This window comes from Bos mutus, chromosome 10, assembly GCF_027580195.1.
Source record: "Bos mutus isolate GX-2022 chromosome 10, NWIPB_WYAK_1.1, whole genome shotgun sequence".
Classification (NCBI taxonomy): Eukaryota; Metazoa; Chordata; class Mammalia; order Artiodactyla; family Bovidae; genus Bos; species Bos mutus.
Window position 1 is genome coordinate 43,374,872 of NC_091626.1, and position 18,349 is coordinate 43,393,220.

General features: G+C 45.0%; 1 protein-coding gene across 1 annotated transcript in view; it reads left to right on the forward strand.

Moving 5' to 3' along the window:
• SORD (sorbitol dehydrogenase) overlaps positions 1 to 18,349 on the forward strand; it is a 34,880-nt gene that overhangs the window by 13,278 nt on the left and 3,253 nt on the right. The window contains exons 3-7 of the mRNA XM_005899312.3: positions 4,447 to 4,611; positions 6,498 to 6,657; positions 12,325 to 12,443; positions 15,228 to 15,293; positions 16,027 to 16,202. Of these exons, the coding sequence (XP_005899374.1) occupies positions 4,447 to 4,611; positions 6,498 to 6,657; positions 12,325 to 12,443; positions 15,228 to 15,293; positions 16,027 to 16,202 (686 nt within the window). The remainder of the gene's footprint in view (positions 1 to 4,446; positions 4,612 to 6,497; positions 6,658 to 12,324; positions 12,444 to 15,227; positions 15,294 to 16,026; positions 16,203 to 18,349) is intronic.

The following is an 18,349-nucleotide window of genomic DNA, read 5'->3' on the forward strand; positions in this document are numbered from 1 at the left end:
TTCCTTTGGTATCTCTAATTTTCTTGAAGAGATCTCTAGTCTTTCCCATTCTGTTGTTTTCCTCTATTTCTTTGCATTGATTGCTGAGGAAGGCTTTCTTATCTCTTCTTGTTATTCTTTGGAACTCTGCATTCAGATGCTTTTATCTTTCCTTTTCTCCTTTGCTTTTCGCTTCTCTTCTTTTCACAGCTATTTGTAAGGCCTCCCCAGACAGCCAAAAAATTGCTTTTTGGCATTTCTTTTCCATGGGGATGGTCTTGATCCCTGTCTCCTGTACAGCGTCACGAACCTCAGTCCATAGTTCATCAGGCACTCTATCTATCAGATCTAGACCCTTAAATCTACTTCTCACTTCCACTGTATAATTATAAGGTATTTGATTTAGGTCACACCTGAATGGTCTAGTGGTTTTCCCTACTTTCTTCAATTTCAGTTTGAATTTGGCAATAAGGAGTTCATGATCTGAGCCACAGTCAGCTCCTGGTCTTGTTTTTGCTGACTGTATAGAGATTCTCCATCTTTGGGTGCAAAGAATATAATCAATCTGATTTTGGTGTTGACCATCTGGTGATCTCCATGTGTAGAGTCTTCTCTTGTGTTGTTGGAAGAGGGTGTTTGTTATGACCAGTGCATTTTCTTGGAAAAACTCTATTAGTCTTTGCCCTGCTTCATTCTGTATTCCAAGGCCAAATTTGCCTGTTACTCCAGGTGTTTCTTGACTTCCTACTTTTGCATTCCAGTTCCCTATAATGAAAAGGACATCTTTTTTGGGGTGTTAGTTCTAAAAGGTCTTGTAGGTCTTCATAGAACCGTTCAACTTCAGCTTCTTCAGTGTTATTGGTTGGGGCATAGACTTGGATTACTGTGATATTGAATGGTTTGCCTTGGAAACGAACAGAGATCATTCTGTCGTTTTTGAGATTACATCCAAGTACTGCATTTCTAACTCCTTTGTTGACCATGATTGCTACTCCATTTCTTCTGAGGGATTCCTGCCCGCAGTAGTAGATATAATGGTCATCTGAGTTAAATTCACCCATTCCAGTCCATTTTAGTTTGCTGATTCCTAGAATGTCGACGTTCACTCTTGCCGTCTCTTGTTTGACCACTTCCAATTTGCCTTGATTCATGGACCTGACATTCCAGGTTCCTATGCAATATTGCTCTTTACAGCATCGGACCTTGCTTCTATCACCAGTCACATCCACAACTGGGTATTGTTTTTGCTTTGGCTCCATCCTTTCATTCTTTCTGGAGTTATTTCTCCACTAATCTCCAGTAGCATATTGGGCACCTACTGACCTGGGGAATTCCTCTTTCAGTACCCTATCATTTTGCCTTTTTAAACTGTTCATGGGGTTCTCAAGGCAAGAATACTGAAGTGGTTTGCCATTCCCTTCTCCACCTCTCCACCATGACCCGTCCGTCTTGGGTGGCCCCACGGGCATGGCTTAGTTTCATTGAGTTAGACAAGGCTGTGGTCCTAGTGTGGTTAGATTGACTAGTTTTCTTTGAGTATGGTTTCAGTGTGTCTGCCCTCTGATGCCCTCTTGCAACATCTACCGTCTTACTTGGGTTTCTCTTACCTTGGATGCGGGGTATCTCTTCATGGCTGCTCCAGCAAAGCGCAGCCTCTGCTCCTTACCTTGGCCGAGGGGTACCTCCTCACGCTGCCCCTTCTGACCTTGAATGTGGAATAGCTCTCTAGGCCCCCCTGTGCCCGTGCAGCCACCACTCCTTAGAGGTGGGGTTGCTCCTCCCTGGCCTCAGGCGTGGGGTAGCTCCTGTCGGCCGCAGCCCCTGACCTAGGATGCGGGGTAGCTCCTCTTGGCTGCCACCCCTGACCTCGGACGTGGGGTAGCTCCTCTCAGCCGTTCCTGCGCCATCGCAGCCTGGTACTCTCGGCCACTGCCCCTGACCTCGGACGTGGGGTAACTCCTCTTGGCCGCCTCCCCTCGGGCATGGGGTCCTCCCGGCTTCTGCCCCTGACCTCGGACGTGGGGTAGCTCCTCTTGCCCGCACTAAGAAGACAGATAATAGCTGTTTCTATCAGTGTTAAGCAAGTAATGTATATTTAAGGCTCAAGTGTATCTACCGAGATATGATATTCAGAGAAGTGAAAGGGCACTTCATTGTGTTCTGAAAAGTTAGTGTGGATTCCAGAGGTGGCAAAAAAAAAAGAAAAGAAAAGAAAAGGGTTTCTCTGGACCCAAAGGAAGCTTTTCAGTTTCTCTCTGCAGCATGCTTCTCTCATTTTCTTATCCCTTGCCACCCTTGAGTTGAAAAGGGAAATGATGGTAAATTTCAGCTAGCATTCTAGCATCTCAAATGTAATCTCATGTTATAAATTGCTAACTTCAAGAGAGGAAACTCCGAGATAATTTTCATGACTCAAATGATTTTTCCCTAAGTTTGATCTCAGGATGTGCCCTGCAACTTCTTACTCTGTTCACCAAGGACGAGGAAGTTCTACGGAGCCACACCTGGTGGATCTCCCGTGGTTTGTGACAAGGGCAATGTGTAAAACATCCGAGTGCGGAGCAGAGCTCTGGTCTCTTTGTCTTCCTAGGGCAGAGCTTTTTCTCAGGGAGATACTTTGTAATGTGGTAAACTCAGTCATACTAGGCCAGTAATCCTTTAGGATTTATTTCAGCAAAGGGGCTCAGTTCAATCATTATTTTAAACTTGGAAAACTGACAACAACAATATCACCAAATCTCACTATATTCAAACCTGTGAAGGAGAAATGCCAGTTGAAGTCTTTGGATGGTTTAAATTAAAGCTGCACTTTTGAACAAAACAAGCATGAAGAACTCAGCCTGATAGCACACAAAGTATTGCCAAGCCTGAATCGTACCAGCCTCCTTCTCATGATAGATAAGAATCAGGCATGCATGCTCAGTCGCTAAGCTGTGATGGACTCTTTGCAACCCCATGGACTGTAGCCCACCAGGCTCCTCTGTCCATGGGATTTCCCAGGCAAGAATACTGGAGTGGATTACCATTTCCTATTCCAGGGGATTTTCCCAGCCCAGAGATCAAACCCACATCTCCATCTCCTACACTGGCAGACAGGTTCATTATCACTGAGGCACCACCTGGGAATCTCAAGACTCAAGCATAGCATATTAGTTGTCTGGAAACAGTTATCTCCTCAAAAAACAGGGTTTTTTTCCTCTTAGGTAGTTGACACACTTATTCCTACTAACACCTTTTATTTGGTGTATTAGAGTTCTCCAGGGAAATAGAACTGAGAGACATTATTATTTATATTAGCTTTATTATATAGAGAGAAACAGAGACAGAGGAGCTGCCTAGACTGAAATCTGTAGGGATAACCAGCAGGCTGAAAATTCAGGTAAGTTAAGTTAAGGAGAATTCCATCTCCTTCAGGAAACCTCAGACTTTTTTAAGGCCTTCAATTGATTGGAGAAGGTTTATCCACATTATGGAGGATAATTTGCTTTACTCAAAATATACTGGTTTAAATGTTTGTTTTATTAAAGTATTATATAATTTACACACAGCATTATGTTAGCTTCAGGTGAACATGATGATTTAATATCTGTATATACTGTGAAGTGATCACCACAATGTCTAGTTAACATCTGTCATTGCAAATAACTATTGTACAGTTTTTTTTTCTTGTGATGAGAACTTTTTTAAGATCTGTTCTCTCAGGAACTTTGACATATGTAACACGGTATTATAAATACCGTCACCATTCTGTACATTACCTCCCCAGACTTATTGATATTTATTTTATAAGGAGAAGTTTGTTCCCTTTGACCCCCTTCGCCCATTTCACCCACCTTCCACTCCTTGCCTCTGGCAACCACCAGTCCATTTTCTGTATCTGAGTTTGGTAGGTTTTTGTTTTGGTTTGGTTTTAGATTCTGCATTTAAGTGAAATCATATGGTATTTGTCTTTCTCTGACTTATTTCACTTAGCATAATGCCCTCAAGGTCCATTCATGTTGTTGAAAATGGCAAGATTTCCTTTTTAATGGCCAAATAATATTCCATTGTATATATAACACCACCTTTTTTTTGTCCATTCCTCCATCAATGGACACTTAGATTGTTTCCATAACTTGACTATTGTAAATAATACTGCAGTGAACATGGATGTGCTTAAATGTTAATCACATCAAAAAAGTAACTTCCCAGCAACATCGAGCATTTAGCCAAACAGCTGGGCACCATAGCCAAGCCAAGCTGATGCATAGAATTAGCCCTCACATGCAGTTATTTTGCTGTTTGGAAGCTTTCTTGCCTTGTAAGACTTAGTCAAGCTGCTTTTTAGCTTGTTTTCCTCTGTGATCTAAGTTTTATACCTGACCTTGAAACCAAACCCTCTCATTTGTCCAGAGGAAAAACACCTCAGAGAGATAGAGGGGTCCTTCCCTTCCTCACTTGTTTTCTCCTTCTCCTTTCTCTTATCAGAGGTGCTTCTGAAGATGCATTCTGTTGGAATTTGTGGCTCAGATGTCCATTACTGGCAGCATGGTCGAATTGGAGATTTTGTTGTGAAAAAGCCAATGGTGCTGGGGCATGAAGCTTCAGGAACAGTCGTAAAAGTGGGATCATTGGTCAGGCACCTACAACCAGGTCAGCAAAGCCCTTTCGCCAATGGATTTGTTTATTCATTCAGCACATATATTTCTGTGTGATTTTTCAGGGCCAGGCCCTCTGGTAAACACTGGGGACACAGCAGTGAACAAGACAGTCTCAATCTCTACATACTTGGATTTTACACAGGGGAAGGCAACTGGGACAGACAGTTAATTAATCAAAATTGTGTTGAGGGCAGCAGAGGAGAATACAGGGTGCGATCAGTGTAGACTACTCTCCAGAACCCTGGCTCATCTGAGGAAGAGAAAATTAATTCAACACCTGAAGACAAGTAAGAAATAAGCCAGGTAAAGGGGAGGGGAAGATGTTGCAGCCACAGGAACCACAGAATATCTATACACACTGAGAACCAGGGCCTTCCATGCAGCATTGATTTTACTGGATGGCTTGGAAACCATCAATATTTTTTTGTTGCTATAGTTAAGTCACTAAGTTGTATCTGACTTTGCGATTCCATGGACTGTAGCCTACGAGGCTCCTCTGTCCATGGGATTTTTCCAGGCAAGAATTCTAGAGTGGGTTGTCATTTCCTTCTTTAGGGGATTTTCCTGATCCAGGGATCGAGTCCAAGTCTACTTGGCAGGTAGATTCTTTATCACTGAGCTACCTGGGAATTTGCTTAATTCAGGCGGAATTCTCAGCTACGGCAGATTGCGATGTTCCCCAACACAGTGAATTAAATCCAAGCTGTCTTGGAACAGCCAGCTGTGGCTTTAACCTTCTTTTCCTGGTGAGCCCACCTCATAGCCTGGAAACAACAGATTCTCTCTGGGAAGGAGAGAGTTCTCAGGAGGTGTCGTCCTGTGTTAGTTACAAGGCCCTCTGAGCCTGGCTGTACCAGGAGGGATCCACTAGCCCTGAAGAAGCTAAGTACATGTCTGCATTTTGTCAGCATCTAAATTTTACCTTAACAAGATACCATAAACAAGTATTGAACTGTAGTTATGATATGCAAGCTACAGTCTAATGATATGAAGCTGAGTGATATGTACTTGAATGTGCAGCCTACTTTGAAAAGCATTCGAAAAGAAGGTGGATTGATGGGTGGAAGAGAGAGAGATAAATGAGATGGATATGTGATAAAATCAGTGTAGCTAAATGTTAATTGAAGAAACAAGTAGAGAACGTCTGGGTGTTCATCATACAGTTCTTTCAACTTTGCTGTATGTTTTTCAACTCATGGGGTAAGTCCTATGACTTTGTTGTATGTTTGAAATTTTTCATACTAAGAAGTTAGAAGAGCCAGTCTAAGGCTGGGTTTCCAAGTGGACGTAGTGAGACATGGAGTAGAAGTACAGTAGAGCCGGCTGTTCACAAGCCTTAGTGTTTCTCTGATGTACAGAGTCTGAAGCCTCTATGGGTCATTTGCCTTAGTGGTTCTACTAACCAGGAATCAGTTATTGTCTAGGAGACTGAACACAAGATGTGCCATCATTATGACTCCTGTCAGCATATTATCAAAACAGGGAAGAAAAAACTGCAAATTCCACACACTAGCTACCTCTTCTGCACCAGTTTGAGATGGGAACAAAACCTGGCTTGCTGGGACTAGTTATGTTTCATAAGCTGGGAAGTGGCTATAGAACTGGAGGACTTATCCCATGAGTTGAAAAAAGGGCAGGCAAGGCAAACCATCCTGTGGAGAAGTGGACTGGTCATTTTCTTCCAGAGTGTGTGTGCTGCCTTTGGTATTTCCCTTGGAGACACTAACAGGCTGGGCTTTCCTGGACTACCCTGGGTCCCCAGTGGGGAGGGAGGCTCATTCGGCCAGATCCCCCTGTTGGCATTTACCTGTGAGCACGTGACTCTTACCAGCATCTCTGCCCCTCTGTTTGTTTGTTTGTATGTTTGTTTTCCACCAGGTGATCGTGTCGCCATCGAGCCTGGTGCTCCTCGAGAAACTGATGAGTTCTGCAAGATTGGCCGATACAATCTGTCACCTACCATCTTCTTCTGCGCCACGCCCCCCGATGATGGGAACCTCTGCCGGTTCTACAAGCACAATGCTAACTTCTGCTACAAGTCAGTGCCCAGGGCCCAGCCACGGCACCTGGGACCTCTTCCCTGCTGTTTTTTGGTGTTCTTTCTTCTAGTTTCCCATAGTGGTTTCTTCCTTCTTTTACGCTCATAATTCCAGACATTAAGCATTCTCTCGGCAGGCCTGCCTTAGGGCTAGGACTGACCCTCGGTGCTTAGATTTAGTCGTTCAGTCTAATTTTCCCTCAAGTAGAGCAATAATAGAAAATCATTGCTGAAATCAGTCACTCCTCTCCAGCTGTCTTGGAGGTAACTTATTGGGATTGTCCTCTGTTATTGGTTTCCACTGCAGCTACAACAAAGATATCTTGTAACAGTAGGAACCTTAACAACAATGATAGCAACAGCCAAAGTTTACTGTGGCGTAGAGCCACAGGGCATGAGCTTTGGGACCCTGGGTCCACTCACTCCTAGTGAGTGACTTTGTGGAAATGAACCTTCTTCACCTCAGTCTCTTTAACCACCTGGAGATTAAATGTGACCATGCATGTAAAGACACAATGATTGTTATTACCTGCCTGGCCTTGTGCTAGGTCTCTGCATGGCTTATTTGACTTCCATAACAGTGATGGTGAGGTGGACCCCAGGATTATGTGAGAATTAGCAGAGGCAGGAGAAGGCTGATTAGCTTGGCCCCAGAACAGAGCCAGAAGTCCAGACAGGGTGGCAGTGATTCTCAGGCTCTTGCCCTGTCCTCACTGTCCTAGCTCAGCTTTCAAAGTGATTGGGGAACTTATGTCTGGCAGAAACCGAGTGCTATACCTTCTGCACGGGCCTGGCATGGGGCTCTGGGATGCTGGTGTGCCACTTTCCTTCTCAACCGGCCAGGTGTGTTCTCCGCACCCCAGCCTGGCCCCAGCGGTGCCTCTTGGCCAAGATGGGGCTTGTCCAGCGGAGGCCAGGCACTCGTCACAGGGGCAGTCTGACAGATCTGAGTTTTCTAGTGCCTACTGGAAGCCTTGAGAGGAGTCACAGGCCAGGGACCTCGTGAGTTTAAGTTGGCACTCGAGGAGGGAACAAGTTACAAGGGCAGAGTCTGCCTTTGAGCAAGTGGTTCCTAAACCAGCCCACCTTTCCTGGGCCCTTTTCAAGTCAAGGTGCCCAACAAGTTTTTTGTGGAAGGCAGAAGAGCGTAGTGATAAAGCTTGAGACTAACCACTGATCTCTGCTATTTGCCAACTGTGTGACCTAGAGCAAATTAAACTGTGTAATCTCAATCTTCTAGATGGTAAAATGGAAATAATAGCATCGATATGATGAAATGCATAGAATTAATACATTTTAGTGCATTAATTCAATGGGAAAAGCGTCTCAGGTACTCAACATGAGGCCTGGCACGTAATAGGAGCTCAGTAAACAGTGCAATGACTGCGTCATAGCTGTGGCCTTATGTTTGGGGGATGGTACCATGATAGGCCTGAAAAGGAGCCTTGCACTGGGAATGGGGAGCGGGGGTTGGTTGTAGGGAGAGGTGGGGAAGGAAGTGTCCTGGTTGGCAGTGGCAATGGGAGGGCTGCAGAGGGCCTTCAGGGGACACACTACCCCCACTTCTCTTCCTCTCCAAGGGTATTTTGTGTCTGTGTCCCCAGCCTAGCCCTGGGTCCACACCCTCTTCTCTTGTTTCTTTTTGTGAGGATTTGCACACCACGACAGCTTCTTTATTTTCCTACCCATCTTATTTTCTATCTTCCTGCTTCCCCCTTGGCTTCTTGATCATTCTTTGAAAGTGAAAATGAAGTCGCTCAGTGGTGTCCGACTCTTTGCAATCCCGTGGACTGTAGCCCACCAGGCTCCTCCATCCATGGGATTCTCCAGGCAAGAATACTGGAGTGGGTTGCCATTTTCTTCTCCAGGGGATCTTCCCAACCCAGGGATTGAACCCAGGTCTCCCGCATTTCAGGCAGAGACTTTAACCTCTAAGCCACCAGGGAAGCTTTGCCTATTCCCTGAATCCCACTATGAAAACCTCCAAGTTACCTTGTCGTTCTCTGGTGTTTCAGTTCAGTTCATTCGCTCAGTCATGTCCGACTCTTTGCGACCCCAGGGACTGCAGCACGCCAGGCTTCCCTGTCCATCAACAACTCCCAGGGTTTTTTCAAACTCATGTCCATTGTGTCGGTGATGCCATCCAACCATCTCATCCTCTGTCGTCCCCTTCACCTCCTGCCTTCAATCTTTCCCAGCATCAGGATCTTTTCAAATGAGTCAGTTCTTTCCATCAGGTAGCCAAAGTATTGGAGTTTCAGCTTCAACATCAGTACTTCTAATGAATATTCAGGACTGATTTTCTTTAGGATGGACTGGTTGGATCTTCTTGCAGTCCAAGGGACTCTCAAGAGTCTTCTCCAACACCACAGCTCAAAAGCATCAGTTCTTTGGCACTCAGCTTTCTTTATGGTCCAACTCTCACATCCATACATGACTACTGAAAAATCATAGCTTTGACTAGACGGACCTTTGTTGGCAAAGTAATGTCTCTGCTTTTGAATATGCTATCTAGGTTGGTCATAACTTTCCTTCCAAGGAGTAAGCATCTTTTAATTTCATGGCTACAGTCACCATCGGCAGTGATTTTGGAGCCCCCAAAAATAAAGTCTGCCACTCCACTGTTTCCCCATCTATTTCCCATGAAGTGATGGGACAGGATGCCATGATCTTAGTTTTCTGAATGTTGAGCTTTAAGCCAACTTTTTCACTCTCTTCTGGTGTTTAGAAAATCATGAACAGTTAGAGTTGGAAAGAAACTCATCCCCTTTCCCTCAGCTTTCACACAATAAGGTTGGGGAAAGAGGACCAGTAGCTCCTCCCAGGTCTGTGGCAAAAGGGCAGCTCGCAGGACTCTGGCTATGACTATGTGTGATAAGGCAACATCTGCCTTGTCAGTGGAATAATCTCCCACAGGATAATCCTTTCTCATCACCATCTCCAATCCCATTTCTCTGTGTTTGTTTTTTTTTAATTGGCTGCTCTGGGTCTTTGTTACTGTGCATGGACTTTGTCTAGTTGTGGAAAGTGGGAGCTACTCTCCAGTTTCCAGGTGTGGGCTTCTAGTTGCAGAGGCTTCTCTTGTTGTGGAGCACAGTAGTTGTGGCCTGGTGGGCTCAATATTTACCGATCATGGGCCCTAGAGCTCAGGCTCAGTAGTTGTAGTTCACAGGCTTAGCCGTTCCAAGGGATGTGGGATCTTCCTGGACCGGGGATCGAACCAGTGTCCCTTGTATTGCAAGGCAGATTCTTAACCATTGGATCACCAGGGAAGCCCCTCCTCTTGGTATTCTTATGTCATAGGGAAGTCAGAGTGAGGATGAGAAGAGCACACAGTTCCTGTCCACAGGCCACCCTCACTTTAGTCCCAGTACCAGCTTTGAGCGAGACCCAAATGTGATGAGGCAGGACTATTGGAGAGAGTGTGTGTGTGATTTGGGGTCTTTGAGAGAGTTTGCAAGTCAATATTTCTCTTCAGAGTTTTTTCCTTAATATTGAATTTATGGGATAGATTCAGCAGGTAGGGGGATGATGATAATAATCAGAGCAGAAGAGTGGATTGGGGTGGGGGAAATGGTGTAAGAGAAGCAGAGGGGAGGGGAGAAAGAAAGGGTTGTGGGCACCTGTCAGGCCGAATGTAGACCTTGTTATTTATCTTGTGGAGGGTTGTGAACAGAAGGGTCATGGAGATGAGCCCATGCTTTGGCTTCCACTTATTTCTTTTTGGAATTTTAGGGATTTCATGTTCTTGCATGTGGAGGTTTTGGGAGCGTTGAATAAGTACTGGGCAGTGAGGAACTAGCAAAAGTTAACTACAGAACTGCTTGTGCCAAAAGGCAGCTGATGTGGGACAGGCAGAGGATATGAAATCAGGAGATCTGGATTCAAGTTTTTACTTTCTTTCTCACTAGGCTTGTAATTTGGGGCAGGTCTCTTAATGTCTTCTGGCTTCAGTTCTGCTCAGTTCAGTCGCTCAGTCGTGTGTGACTCTTTGCGACTCCATGGATTGCAGCACGCCAGACCTCCCTGTCCATCACTAACTCCCGGAGTTTACTCAAACTCATGTCCATTGAGTCGGTGATGCCCTCCAACCATCTCATCTGCTGTCATCCCCTTCTCCTCCTGCCTTCAATCTTTCCCAATGAGTTAGTTCTTCGTATCAGGTGGCCAAAGTATTGGAGCTTCAGTTTCAACATCAGCCCTTCCAATGAATATTCAGGGCTGATTTCCTTTAGGATGGACTGGTTAGATATCCTTGCAGTCTAAGGGACTCTCAAAGAGTCTTCTCCAACACCACAGGTCAAAAGCTTCAGTTCTTTGGCACTCAGCTTTCTTTATGATCCAACTCTCACATCCATACATGACTACTGGAAAATCATAGCTTTGACTAGACGGACCTTTGCTGGCAAAGTAATGTCTCTGCTTTTTAATATGCTGTCTAGGTTGGTCATAACTTTTCTTCCAAAGAGCAAGCGTCTTTTAATTTTATGGCTTCAGTCAGTTTTGCTTCTATAGAATAAAAAACAAAGCCTTCCCTGGACTTCCCTGGCAGTCCAGTGGTTAGGCTTTCACTGCTGAGGGCCTGGGTTTAATCCCTGTTCACAGCCAATGGCTCAGTGGGTAAAGAATCCACCTGTAATGCAGGAGACACAGGAGCCTCGGATTCAGTCCCTGAGTCTGGAAGATCCCCTGGAGGAGGAAATGGCAACCCCTCCAGTATTCTTGCCTGAAAAATTTTATGGACAGAGGGGCCTGGTAGGCTACAGTCCATGGGGTCACAAAGAGTTAGACACGACTGAACAACTGAGAATGCATGGGGAACCAAGATCCTGCAAGCCGCCAAAAAAAGAAAAAAACAACAAAGCCTGCCCTTCCTGCCTGACAAGGTCATGCTGAGGATTAAATGAGATAATGGAGGAGAAAGCTCTCTAATCTGTAAAGCATTATGCAAATATTTGCTGTCTTCATCAGTGGTATCGCGAAAAGGGTCAAGATGCCAGTAGACAGGGAAGTGAAAGCCAAGAACCCAGTGGCGAAGGTGACACAGCATTTAATCTGCTATGTGGAGACAAGCCCTTTCCCATCTTAACCAGTCCAGAGACAGCCAGGCAGCTGCTGCTAGCACTGTGGTTCTTTTGGAGCATGTACTATGGGGGACGATGTACAGAGTGATGTCAGCTTCTAATCACTGTTTTGCAAAGCTGCTGATAGTCTGGGTTGTTTGCTAAAATGAAACCAGAAAGGCTATAAGTTTGAGAAGCAGATGAAATGCTGGGATGTGGTTAAGTTAAACCCTTGTGAAATGAACTCGTTTATTAAAGACAGCCACACCGCACCTTATCTTGGATGGCATTTTCAGAGGGAGGCAGTATGATACGGGCTCTGGAATCAGACGTACCTGGTTTCCAGTTTAAACCCTTTAAGATTCTCAGTAGTCCCTGATTTTGAACTTTTGGAGCAAGTCATTCACTCCTGCAAAGCTTGCTTTCCTTGTCTGTAAAGTGGGAATGATAATGTCTACACAGAACTGTTCTGAGGATTTACAAGAGTGACTATAGGTAAATTGCTTAGCCCTTTTGCTCAGCATATAAATAAAAGCTCAGTAAATATTAGCTATTGTTATTATTGTTAACCTAGAGGGACTGAGTATGTTGAATGACTCCTCAGGCTTCCTGACAATGTCACCTTTGAGGAAGGGGCCCTGATTGAGCCACTGTCTGTGGGGATCCATGCCTGCCGGCGAGCTGGAGTCACGCTGGGGAACAAGGTCCTTGTGTGTGGAGCTGGTAAGAAACAGATATCACTGTGGTTATGAGTTCATTAAAGGGGAATGTGAGACCCCTCTGCCCATCTCATCCCCACTCCGAGGGCTGAAATAGATTCTCGAATCTCTGGTTAGGGAGGATTACAGTGTGCCATTCCTTCAGTGACGAGCACTATGCTAAATAAATGTTTGCAGGCAAGGTAGCTAACTAATGTTATCTCCTAGGCAACATAACTCATTTGTTCACTTTAAAGAGTGCAATTTGGAATTATTTTTCAACCCTTGACAGGAAACTAGGGAAATATTTTTGGGATTAAAGGGAAGGGTATCTTTTGGAGCTTTCAGATCATCCCAGAGAACTGGTCTCCTGGTCTTCCAAGAATGAGATGGCTACTACTTAGGACCAGCAGGAGTGAGTCCCAGCCCATGGGGAGCCAGCACTCTGTCCACATAGGCTTATAGCTAGCTCCTTCTTCCTCTGTTTCCACCCAGCTGAACAAACCTGGCAACCTCAGATTGAATCATCTAGGCTTCTAACTGCTTCAGGTGACCGGGACAACATGCTTCACTCCTTGTGGGTGTGAGCTGGTGTACACTTTTTTTTGTATTATTGAGGTTTAATTTGTACCTTTTGACCCTCTTCATCCATTTCTTCACTGCCACCACTACCTCTGGCAATCCAGTCCAGTCTCCATAACTATGAGCTCAGGGTTTTTATGGTTGAATAATATTCCAGTGTGTGTGTGTGTGTGTGTGTGTGTGTGTGTGTGTGTGTGTACACCACATTTTCTCTGTCTGTTCATCCACTGATGAACACTTAGATGGTTTCCATGTCTTGGCGATTATAAATAATGCTGCAGTGATTATGGGAGTGGAGATTCATTTTGAGTTAGTGCTTTTGTTTTCTTTGGATAAAATTCCACTTCTGAGCAGAAGCAGAATTGTCAGATCACATGGAAGTTCTATTTTTAATTTTTAATTTAATCTCCATACTGTTTTCCATAGTGTTTGGACTGGCTTACATTCCCAACTAACAAATGCATAAGATTTTCCCTTTCTCCATACCCTCCCTGACACCTGTTACTTGTGTTTTTGATAAAAGCCATGCTGACAGATGTGCAGTGATATCTCTTTGTAATATTGCTTTGAATTTCTCTGATTATTAACGTTGAGCATCTTTTCATGTTTATGTTGCCCATCTGTATATATTCTTTGGAAACATGTCTAGTCATATTCTCTGCCCATTTTTAAATTGGATTGTTTTTCTGCTGTTAAGTTGGGTAAGTTCTTTATATTTTTGGACATTAATACCCGTATCAAATATATGATTTGCAAATATTTTTCTCCTACTCAACAAGTTGCTTTTTTCATTTTGTTGATGTTTGCTTCGTTATGCAGAAGTTTTTTAGTTTGATATGGTCCCAGTTGTTTATTTTTTATTTTTATTTTTTTTGCCACACCATGCAGCTTGCAGTATCTTAGTTCCCTGATCAAAGACTGAACCTGGGCCCTTGGCAGTGAAAACATGGAGTCCTAACCACTGGACTGCCAGGGAATTCCCCACTTGTTTATTTTTGCTTTTACTGCCATTGTTTTTGCTGTCAAATCCAAAAACTCATCAAGACTGATGTCAGGATGCTTACTACCTATGTTGTCTTCTAGGAGTTTTAGGGTTTCGGGTCTTATGTTCAAGTCATTAATCCATTTTGAGTTAATCCTTATACATTTTGTGATTGATTTTTTTGGGGCAGGGCCAAATAAGTGACTGCAGGGCTTCCTATGGCGGGTGATGGGTGTAGAACAGATGTGCCTCAATGAGCCAAGCAGACTGTAGGATCCAGGTGACAGGTTTTTTCTTTTTAATCTGCATAAGTAATACATTTTTGCCTTAGAAAAAGAAATTAAATTATTCATACCATGCCTGCACACATGTGAACAAACACACACAAAAATTCACTGATAGCACCATCAGCATGAGAGGACCATTGGTAAGAATTTGGTGTAGAATCTTTCAGTTTTGTTTTTGCTTTATTCATGAGATCATTCTAAATGATCATGCTTCATTTTACCTACAAAAACATTAATATATTGTGAACATTTTTCTATGTCAATAGATAAGAGTTAGATGACATATATATATATATTTTTTTTTTCTTTTTTTTGCCACACCACATGGCCTGTGGGATCTTAGGTCGTTGACCAGTGATCAAACCCATGCCATTGGCAGAGAAAGCACAGACTCCTAACAGTTGGACCTCCAGGGAATTCCTCTTTTTAACAGGTGTATAGTATCCTGCTGTAGTTTACTTAACCCATTTGTTGCTTATTTCCCAGTGTTCTGCTTTCTGGGCAAACTCACTAACTCACTTTTGGAGTGTCCAAAAAGCAGATCCTCAAAGGTATCCTGCATAAGTGTATTTGTGATCTGGTTTTTGTGTTAAAACCATCTAGCACACCGAAATGGGGAAGACAACCTAGGACACCCTGACAGGGGGTCCTCAGGGGGCACCTTAAAGGATACATCTCACCTTGGGGAGACATGAGGGGTTCTTTCTGAAAAGGTGGGTGGGGGGCAAAGAGAACAGGAGCCCAGCACTGGGAGCAGATTCCAGGTAGAGAACAAGCACTCATGTGTTCATTTACTCATGCACTCAGCAAACAGTTGTTAAGGTCTCACTGTACGTCAGGGACTGGGGCAGAGATGCTAGAGGCCCACAGAAGGTACAGTTCCTGTCCCTGGCCTGGAAAAGGGGGAGAGCTGGTGTTTGGTATTTCAGAATTGTCTCCTATTTACTCTTTTATTCAGGGCCAATTGGACTGGTCAGTTTGCTTGCAGCCAAGGCAATGGGTGCAGCTCAAGTGGTGGTGACTGGTAAGTTTTTCTTAAGAAAACCACTGATAAGAACCTGGCTCTTTATATGTGAACCTCAGATACTTAAACTGCCCATTTGGTCCTAAGAAGAGACTCAGCCCTTGTTTGACCAAACTCAGAGGGGGTGTGTATGTGTGAGTGTATGTATGTGATGTGAAGTTAGTTGGGTGTGATATGTTTATAAGAGGATGTTTGTGTGTGAGGTATGTGATATGAACGAGAGACATGAGTGTGTATGTGTGAGGAGAGGTTATCTGACAGCATATGTGAGTATGTGAGTGTGGAGAGGTGTGGTATAAACTGAAGCTGGGTGTATGTATGTGGAGAAGGCATCTGTGAGAGAGTGTGTATGTATGTGTGTAACGTATCTGAGAGTGTGTGGGTGAATGTGTAGAGTTGTGTACTTTATGGGGTGTTGTGGATATTTGAAGGGAATGGGGTGCAGAAGGGTGTCACTGTGTGTTTTGTGTGAGGAGGTGAGAGAGTGTATGTGTGTAGCTGTGGAGAGCTATGTGGTAGGTATGGGGGTATATGGGGATATAGAAGGGTGTACATGTTTGAGAAGTTATCGAAAGATTGTGTGTGAGGGTGTGTGTGTTCAGAGAGTGTGTGTGTTGGGCTCAGCCACACCACTACACAGAGCTTCCTTGGCATCAGAATCTGCATCTTCATTTTTTCTCCCTAATCCACCGTCCAGTTTCTTAGTTTGAAAGAAACTTTTGTTCAACTGTAGATCTGTCAGCCTCTCGGTTGTCTAAAGCCAAGGAAGTCGGGGCTGATTTCATCCTCCAGATCTCCAACGAGAGCCCTCAGGAAATAGCCAAGAAAGTGGAAGGCCTGCTGGGCAGCAAGCCAGAAGTCACAATTGAGTGCACAGGGGTGGAGACCTCCATCCAAGCCGGCATCTACGTGAGTAGGGATAAAGTGAAAGTGTTAAGTCAGTCATGTCCGACTCTTTGCAACCCAGTGGACTGCAGCCCACCAGACTCCTCTGTCCATGGGATTTCCCAGGCAAGAATACTGGAGTGGGTTGCCATTCCCTTCTCCAGGGACTCTTCCTGACCCAGGGATCGAACCCAGGTCTGCCACATTGCAGACAGCTTCTTTACCATTTGAGCCATCAGGCCCAGTAGAAATAAGGGTAGCTGAAGCTGGTGGGCAGCTTCGAGTAAGCAGCCCAGGGTGGTGAACCAGTAGAAGGCACCAGTAGAAGGCATGCTCCCCCTGCAAAACATAATTAGGTAATCCCTTGTTATCTGCTTTCTTATCTCTCTTATGAAGGTAATGACACTTCCCTAACATCCTCATTGGGTCATTGTGATGTTCAAACTAGGCCACAGATACACATGGGCCTTCAAAGATGTTAAGTGACTCATACCTTTAGGATAGGATTTTACCAAGTAGTGCTCTTGGTGAAAAAAAAGAAAAAGAAAAAACAATCAATAGGAGGAACAGGGAACCATGCCTTAGATGAGTGTGGGAAATCCCTATCTTGTTTTATTGAGGAAAACTACAGTCTTTGAGTCATTGATACAAGGTGACGGGCACTAATTCAGTTAGTCACAAAGATGAGGTGTGTTTTTAGGGTCACAGTTGTCTTCTGCTGTCCTTTCCCAGAACCAGGAACGAATAAGCTGCCAATACCTGACCCACCCTTTAGCAACCCACCAGTAATTTATGGATGTTGGAAGGGGAGGGGCAGGGAGGAGTAGCACTGCCAAAGTATGAGGAAAAGAAGGAATACGAGCTCGGCTCTGCTCTCCACCATGGGCCGTGTTTTTGGCTGTGTGCTTTATAGACATGGTCCTAATCTGCATACTAGCCCTCACAGTAAGTTCTCATTTTACACGTTTTATGATGAGAGAGGCCCAGGGACTTGCCTGGAGCGCACTACTCCAATGCCTGGGCTTTCCTTGCTCCATCCGGCTGCTCCAGAGGGGAAGAGATTGAGGGGCTAGGAGCCAGTTCTGGGGTGGAAGGGGCTGGGCTGGGGAGAATGGCGGCAGCTGCCACCCCTGGGCACCCCTGCCCTGTCCCCAGACTGCTTTCTCACAACAGCACATGCCTCTGCCCTTCTGAGTCACACTGAGTCACGCACAAGGGCACTTTCCACCATGCAAGACATTTGGGAAAAGCTGATCCCTCAACCTGTGTGGCACGGCCCTCAAGCCTGGCACCCAAGCAGAGCTGCCTTCCCCTCTTCCTACCAAGATGCCTGTGACCCCGGGGTGTCAGGGAAGCAACGGGAGAGGGAGGAGCAGGTGCCACTTTTGCCCTGACCGGTTCCAGCCGGAATCAACCAGCTCTCGGCTCCACTGTTGGGGATAATCAGCATCACCATGTGGGAAGGAGCTAAGAGAAACCAAAATCCAGCAGGCATTGAGCCTGTGTGTTACCAGTGGAGCCATGTTGACTCATGGCATATCTTGGGTTCCTGCCATAGGCCTGGTTTTGTGCCAGACACCTTGAGGGCTTGAGCAGTAAGGTGTGTGTGCTGTTTTTGAGTTGTTGACAAGACAGTGACCCCCAATTCAACAGAGAGGCAGTAAAAGATATGGCTTTATAGGGCAAAGCCCTCCTTTGAGAGTCAGTCTTCTGTCGTGTTGTGTCTGGATAATATTCATAAGGAGACCTAGCAAATGTTTAGCATTGCTGTCATCTCCTTGTTGTGAAAGTCACACCCACTAAGCAATGGCCTGAGCATTCCTTTGCCTGTGGTCAGTAAGCTACTGGCCTCCTGGCAGCTTGTGATGACCAGTTCAGTGGTGCTTCTCTCCCTTCTTACCAGGTAGAGAGGAAATGCTGAGTGGACAGCAGGTTTCCTGGGAAGTTTCTCAGTGTATTCCGTGGCTCACTCACAAATCTGAACCCCTCCCCTTCAGTGAGGACAGCAACATTTTCCCGTCGTGAGATGCCCTTTCCTTGGCTGACAGTGTTTGTATGTCACAGGTGGTCTGTAAGTGACTGCTCCTCCATTAAACCCGCAAATGAGCTATGCGTTGAGCCCATTCTAGTGCAGGCCTCTGTGACTGTTACCCCTTTAGTCCTGCTATGGG